General features: G+C 34.0%; 1 protein-coding gene across 1 annotated transcript; it reads right to left on the bottom strand.

Moving 5' to 3' along the window:
* Positions 1–375: 375 nt before the first annotated feature.
* Positions 376–5,123, bottom strand: apoea (apolipoprotein Ea). Its single transcript, XM_059350259.1, has 5 exons — positions 5,069–5,123; positions 4,612–4,662; positions 3,809–3,959; positions 2,065–2,352; positions 376–1,055 (listed from the first exon to the last, which is right to left on the bottom strand). The coding sequence occupies exons 2-5, from the start codon at positions 4,652–4,654 to the stop codon at positions 740–742; spliced, it is 798 nt and encodes a 265-aa protein (XP_059206242.1). The 5' UTR covers positions 4,655–4,662; positions 5,069–5,123; the 3' UTR covers positions 376–739.
* Between the last annotated feature and the right edge of the window lie 2,341 nt (positions 5,124–7,464).

Here is a 7,464-nt window from a genome sequence, read left to right as displayed (position 1 = left end):
AACATAACATATTTTTTATATTTTTATAATTTAATATATATAATATAATAATTATTTATTATGTATATTATTATGTATATTATTATTATTATCATATTAAAACGTTTTATGTAAGAAAGATTTTAATTCACAGTAAAATTTAAGGAAGGGTAGTAGAAAAGTACTGCCAGGATTTTCTGTAATAATTTAAGAATAAATTATTGTATGTGTTATTATTATTATTATTATTATTATTAATAATAATAATAATAATAATAATAATAATAATAATATAATAATAATAATAATGACGATGATGATGATGATGATGATGATAATAGTAATAATAATAATAATAATAACATAAAAACAGATGTATTTTAAGAAGATTTAATTCAACAATGAAGTATTAGTAAGAGCAGCAGAAAAGCATGAAGTCATGTGTGTAATATGTACCCAAGTTAAACACATTATTGATTGCTGTGTGTGTTAAAATAAATTATGTCAATGAATTCTAACTAACTTACTTGAGTTTTTTCTTTGATAATTTAAGACAAAACGTTGGATGTGCAAGACTTTCAAACAAGATGATGACATCATTGATTACACCTGATTTGAACACACCTGAGCAGCTGTTTCATTTATTTAAAGACATTCAGTGGCGCTGATACATTCAGACTGTGGTGGACATTTACATGATAAAACAAAGAATATCTTAATCAAAGAATCTTTTTAAACAGAGGTGTTTTTGACAGTTTGGTTACATGGTTTCTGAGCTTCCCTCGAAAAAGGAGACTAAAGGCTGGAACCACTTCTTCACCTCCTCCATCTTGTTCTCCATGGTGGATCGCAGGTCTTCGGTGGTTTTTGCGAGCTGCCTCCTGATTTCCTCGGCTGTGTTCTCTAGCTTGTCCTTCATGTCTCCTGCCTTGGATGCCAGCAGGTCATTCAGGGTGGTGAACTTTGCCTGGGCGTTGTCGCGCACCTGAGCAAAATAAGGGTCCAGACGTGTCCTCATGTCCTCCACGTTGTCCGAGGTGCGATACTGAAGGTCCTCAAAGAAGTCAGAGACATGTCTGAGAGAGAAGGACAGGAGAGTTTTAACTGAGGGAAGAACAAGACTTCAATCGACTAATTTAACATGTTGCCTCAGCATTTACTATGATGCAAATAATGGGTTATTCTTTGTTGCATAAATACAGTGTTTGAAGAAGTACTTCTATTTCAGATACCTTACTTATGTAAAAGAACTAAAACTACGCTGTGAAATGATTACACTACAAGTAAAAGTCCTGTATTCAAAACTAAAATCAAAAGTAAAAGTACAAAAGTATCAGCATCAAAATGTACTTAAAGTATCAAAAGTAAAAGTACTCGTTATGCTGAATTACCCACTCAGATTGTTTTATATATTTTGAATATATTACTAGATTCTTATTATTGATGCATTTATGTAAGCAGTTTAATTTTGTAAAGATAGGGCTCCTTTTAACTACTTAATACACTGAAAACACACACAAAAAAAGTCTAATCACTTTAAATGTATCATGTTTTTTTATGTTAAATCTTGACCTGAAAAGTAACTAAAGCTGACAGCTAAATGTAGTCAAGTAAAAAGTATTAAGCTCAAAATATAGTACAGGTAGAAGTATAAAGGTAATTGTCATATCAACTGTATGTAAAGACTGCACACAGGAAGGAGGAACAAGTACAAAGGTGCAATAATAAATGACATGCCTAAGAAACATAAAATTAAAACCAAGATAATGCGATAATAAAATAATAAAAGCAGCCAATGCTAAGATAAAAAAATGCAATCAGTTCAAAGTACTAAAATAAGCCATAAAATCAGTAATATGCTATAAATATACAAATATTACTAAAGTATACATATATATTGTCCTTTCCCCCTGCAAAATGACCAGTAACACAACTACAACATACATTTGTATTAAAACATAGATTAGTACAAATTAATTGAGGAAGAACCTACAAACTGAAACAATAAAAGTTGTTATGAGTTTAGTTTGAAGCCTCTTACTGTGAGTTTCCCATCAGTGGTCGTCTCTCTGCTGCTTCACTCACCTCTTGATTTCGTGTGTGTCCTTTTGGAGGCGTTTCTTCATCTTGCGTGTGTAGGCGGTGACCCTGATCTTGACGTCGTCCACGTTCTGCTCCACCATGGTCTGCAGCTCCTGGGCGTACTTCTCCATCTGATCCCGGGCATCGCTCATGTGATCGCCCAGTTTGTCAGCCATCGTCTGCAGGTCCTGGCCCAGTTTCTCTGAAGCCTCCTTGGTGTAAGGGGCCAGCTTGGTCTGCAGGTCGTCCTTGTATGTGGCCAGCTCAGCCATGCTGTCCTGGATCAGGGTGCTGTTTAGACAGAGTGACGAATGAGTTTAGACGGTTATATTTTTAATTTTTTGGGAGGTCAAAAGTGAGGTCAGAGCAAAAACAGGCCCATTCCAAGATAAAACAAGACAAGACATCAATCAAACTTTACTTATATAGCACCTTTCATACAGTATTATGCAGCTCAAAGTGATTTACAGATGACTGAAAAGCCGATAATGAGAAAAAGAGAAAAAAATGTAGACTGAAAAAAACATTAAAAAGGGACAAAAACAATATAACAATTTAAAACCAATGTACACAGACATTAAAAAATATGGATATGGAATAAAATAGATTAAAAGCTATAAATATATAATAGAATAATAGTTTTAAGATGAGAGTGATGTAAAAAAAAAATAGAAAAAGACAAAACAAGAATAAAGAATAATGATGATAATTAAATACATTAAAATGGGTTTACAAAATAATAGAAATTAGGACAATAAAATGGATGTAAAAGCTATAATAACACTAATAATAAAAGCTTTAAAAAATATTAAGGATTACAAAAAAAGCTAGACAAAAAAAAGATAAATTAAAAGAACAATGCAAGAATAAAAATTATGATGCGTAATATTCATTTAAAAAAAAGTCTGACTAAAAACTAGATAAATAAGATAGGAATTAAAAATAAAGACAAATATAACTGATGAGAGGGCTAAAAATAAATAATAAATAGATAAAATAGGCTATAATTTTAAAACAAAAACACAATAAAACATGTTAATAAAATAATGTGAGTTGCTCTTGGATTCTCTGGCAGACTGTTCCAAAATATCTGAATAATCTAAAATAATCTAATAATCTAAATAATCAATAGAGGCTGAGACTGAACTAATAATAAAAAAAAAAAAGACGTCAGAAAAGTGGACAGAGCCGCCTGAGTCAGCAGCTCCACACATGTCTCACCTCAGCCAGACATGCTGATAAACCTCCTCACACTCAGCCGAGGACACAGTGTGTGTGTGTGTGTGTGTGTGTGTGTGTGTGTGTGTGTGTGTGTGTGTGTGTGTGTGTGCGTGTGTGTGTGCGTGTGTGTGTGTGAGTGTGTGTGTGTGTGTGTGTGTGTGTGTTGTGTAACCAGGCAGAGGTCTAAAACCAACACATCTCCTCAAACTACCACACTCAAGTCAAGAACACAAAGACCCAGATAAAGTCTAGTTTGTTCTGTAGGACAGTTCTGGAAGAAGCATTTTAAATCATTAACTTAAGTAAACTTTGCAAATCTACAATCAAAATGTACTCAAATACAAGTTAAAATGTTTTGCTGAGCAGATGGTGCAGATTGAAACTCTAATAATATTATTAAATCTGTAGTTTTTGAGATCTAAGAGGTTGCACACAGAGGATAAAGATGGTCAAATGTGAATGATTAAATTATTTATTACTTCGAAAACTTTTCCTAAATGAATCTCTGTGCAGTAAATGAACTCACTCCAGTTCTCGGCTGATCTGGGAGCTCTTCATGTCGCTCACCATCACGTCGGCCCTCGAGTTCAGATCAGTGATATAATCGTTGAATTTGTCGACCGTGACTTCCCAGGGGTTCTTCCACTCATACTCAGGTACGCTCCTCGCATGGCAGCCTGTGTGTTTGGACAAAGACAAACTTAAACATTCATTTTTTAAAACTTTTTTCACATTATTTTGATTTTAATTTATTTTTTTGCACTTCATTTATGAGATTTTCAAGGAACATAAACAATACATAACTATATCAATGCACAAACGTAAAATACAAATAAAATAGAAAAAATAGAAAAAATAGAAAATACTTTTAAAAAATTGACTAATAGAAAAAATACAAATAAATACCAAATACCAAATAAAATTACTCTACAATCGTTTATATTTTTTCCTTTATTGATTATTTCCCTACTCTCCTTATCTGTCTTTGCCTCTCCCCTTCAGTCTCTTTCTCTCCTGCTTATCTCCTCTCCTTCTTCCTTTCTCTCCCTTGTCATTTCTTTCTTTGTCTTCACTCCTTTTCTGCCAACTGTTATCGTACTTTTACAGCTTTTTATGCGTCGACATTTCAGCCTTTCGCAACATGCCTTTTCTATTTTCTAGATCTTTATACACATAAATGTATTTGTTTTTCTTTTTAAACATATATATGTCTTCTTCATTAACACTGTTATACTAAAAAGTCCAATAAAAATGACAGAAAATAACAATAAAACTTTTTTTTCTAACATTAGAGGCTTTTTGTGTCCTTAGAAGACATCTTCAACTCACCTGAGAGGACAGCCAGCACAACGATTACTGCAAACACCCTCATGATGACAGCTGGAAAATCAGATAATAAACAGGTTTTAGTAAATTGAGAAGTTTACTTACAAAAAGCTAACATTTTCAACCTAATTTCAAAACATGTTTCTTTATTCAGATGTATCCTGTGTAAAAAAAAGTTGGGATGCTGTAAAAAAAATAAAAAAAAATAAATTTAAAAAAGCAGAAAAAGACATATCTAATGCTCAATCTGATAAACTTTTGTTGTTTTTTTTGTAAATACATACACTAATTCTGAATAACTCTGTTTATATTACACAGTGCACCAACTTTTGAAACATTTTATGTGATATTTTCTTCATCAGAGTCTATAAACGTCTATCTTAAATGAACACAAATTATTAAAAACAAGTCAGAAACCTTACTTCAACCACTACAGCTGTGACAGATGTGTGAGACTCACCTCAGTGATCCTGATCTGTGACGTCTGTGAGGCTGACTGAGCTCCTCTCTCAGTATTTATACACTTCACGTGGCTTTGATGGGATCCAATAAATGTCAGGAGGACGGCTGACCTGCGTCCGAAGTTCCCAGCATGGACTGTGCTGTTGTCACCTTTTATTACTGTGTGTGTGTTGTTTTGGCTCCACGTCGCACACTGAAAGTACACATGTGAGGTGAGCTCAGATCAAGAATCACCCCAAAATATCAGGTCAGAGGTGACACCAGGTCAAGACCTCTGGATAACCACTTTGTTAAATAACACACAGTTCAGTTTAGGTGCAAAACAATCTGTCTTTGTCTGTGACAACTGCAACACAGTGATAAAACAGCAGCAACAGGCCGAAGGTCATAGTCTGCTAACAACCCACTGCTGCATTTATAAAACTTTTATAAGATGAGAAACCTTCCAATAAACAACCTTTAATACAGATTGGATCAATCAATGAATAACTTTATGTTGATTAGGTACTTGATGTTCTTTGGGCCTCAAATATAAACAGACATGAGTCATTAAATATAAAAAAGATTACAGATAAAATATATTAATTAATTATTTATACTATCTATCTATCTATCTATCTATCTATCTATCTATCTATCTATCTATCTATCTATCTATCTATCTATCTATCTATCTATCTATCTATCTATCATCGGTCTATCTGTCTGTCTGTCTGTCTGTCTGTCTGTCTGTCTATCTGTCTGTCTGTCTGTTTGTCTGTCCTCACAAAATGCTGTTTTGGTGTTGGGATAAAGGAGATGTTCAGGGGGAGTTAATAATGATAATAATAATAAATGCCACATATACGTGGAGTACATCAGCTGAAAGTTGTAATTTCACATGCAACTCTGAGATGTATAGTCCATCCATCCATTATCCTTAACCACTTATCTGAAACTAGGTCACAGGGGGCTGAAGCTGATCCCAGCTGACATGGGGCGAGAGGCGGGGTACACCCTGGACAGGTCGCCAGACTATCACAGGACTGACACGTAGAGACGGACAACCATTCCCACTCTCATTCACTCTTACGGACAATTTAGAGTCAGGCGGGTCTGTGAACATCGCCGTAAATGGCTGCCTGGCTATGCTGCCCAGTTAGAAACCATGCTGACTCGAGGAGAACATACAAACTCCACCGGCAACAGATGCGTATATAAAAATGTATAAATCTATAAAAAAATGAATGCATGAAAAAAATTGTGAAAGTCTGGAAAGGTAAAGGGTGTTAAAAGATTATGATATGACTGTATGGAGTCTATTCCCCTGCTCAATTATTTCTCATATGTTGTTACAGCAATTTTTGGGTTGATACCATTTGTTACACAGATTTGGTGCTAAATGTAATCATTTATGACTGCTCAAGAATTTAGGAAATGGTAAAAAAAAATTAAAAAAAATCCCTCCAACATACAGCATTAGGACACCAAGACCTTGAACAACACTGTAGAAAAATCCAGGCTGTGATTTGGTCTCCAAAACTTTTGACATTTTGGAGGTATTTTTCAGCGATTGGATGGCGAAATCTTCTGTTCTTAAACTGCTAAGACACCCCCTTATTGTCAGTATACGATATATATAGGAAAGCTTTACATCTTCTGAATGATCTAGGTCTGTAGTTTGTGGTTGTAAAATTTCATGAGGTTGTGATTATCATTGATTATCACAGCAGCTCATTTTATACAGTGAGGTCAAATTTCAAGAGGTGCCCTCACTGCAATGAACTGGCTACTACTGATGACTAACATCATCACACATGAAGAAAACTGGGCTCATTTAATCCACAAGAGTCCCAGCTTTCCAGCCATACCCAATTTATGAGATATAAAGACTGTTTAGCCTATTAGCCTATATGTAAATATTTGATATTGAATATCTGTCTGTCTCTCTGTCCTTTTTGTTTCTGTCTTGTTTATTTTATTTTATTTTTTTATTATTGTGTTTTTACTTTATGTTATATGGACCGCCCCTGTGTCCAAAATAAAGTGTTGATTGATTGATTGATTGATTGATTGATTGATTGATTGATTGATTGACTGATTGATTGATTGATTGATTGATTGATTGATTGATTGATTGATTGATTGATTGATTGATTGATTGATTGATTGATTGATTGATTGATTGTTTAAGGACCCAGTATGCAGACATATTGAAATATAATAGGCAGAAATAACACATTTGTACTGCAGGCAAAAAACTGCATGGTTTCTGCCTTAAACTGGGTGCGATTAACATAAAATGGGTGTTTATTTAAAGAGGAGACATGTGTGAATCCGTAAACCATCCCTATTTTAATTTACACATCTTGAGGTCAGAGGTCAAGGGACCAATTTCAAAATAACTTTTTTTTC

This window comes from Centropristis striata, chromosome 14 (assembly GCF_030273125.1).
Source record: "Centropristis striata isolate RG_2023a ecotype Rhode Island chromosome 14, C.striata_1.0, whole genome shotgun sequence".
NCBI lineage: Eukaryota > Metazoa > Chordata > Actinopteri > Perciformes > Serranidae > Centropristis > Centropristis striata.
The sequence above is the reverse complement of the archived record's forward strand: the minus strand, read 5'-3'. Positions and strand labels throughout refer to the sequence as shown.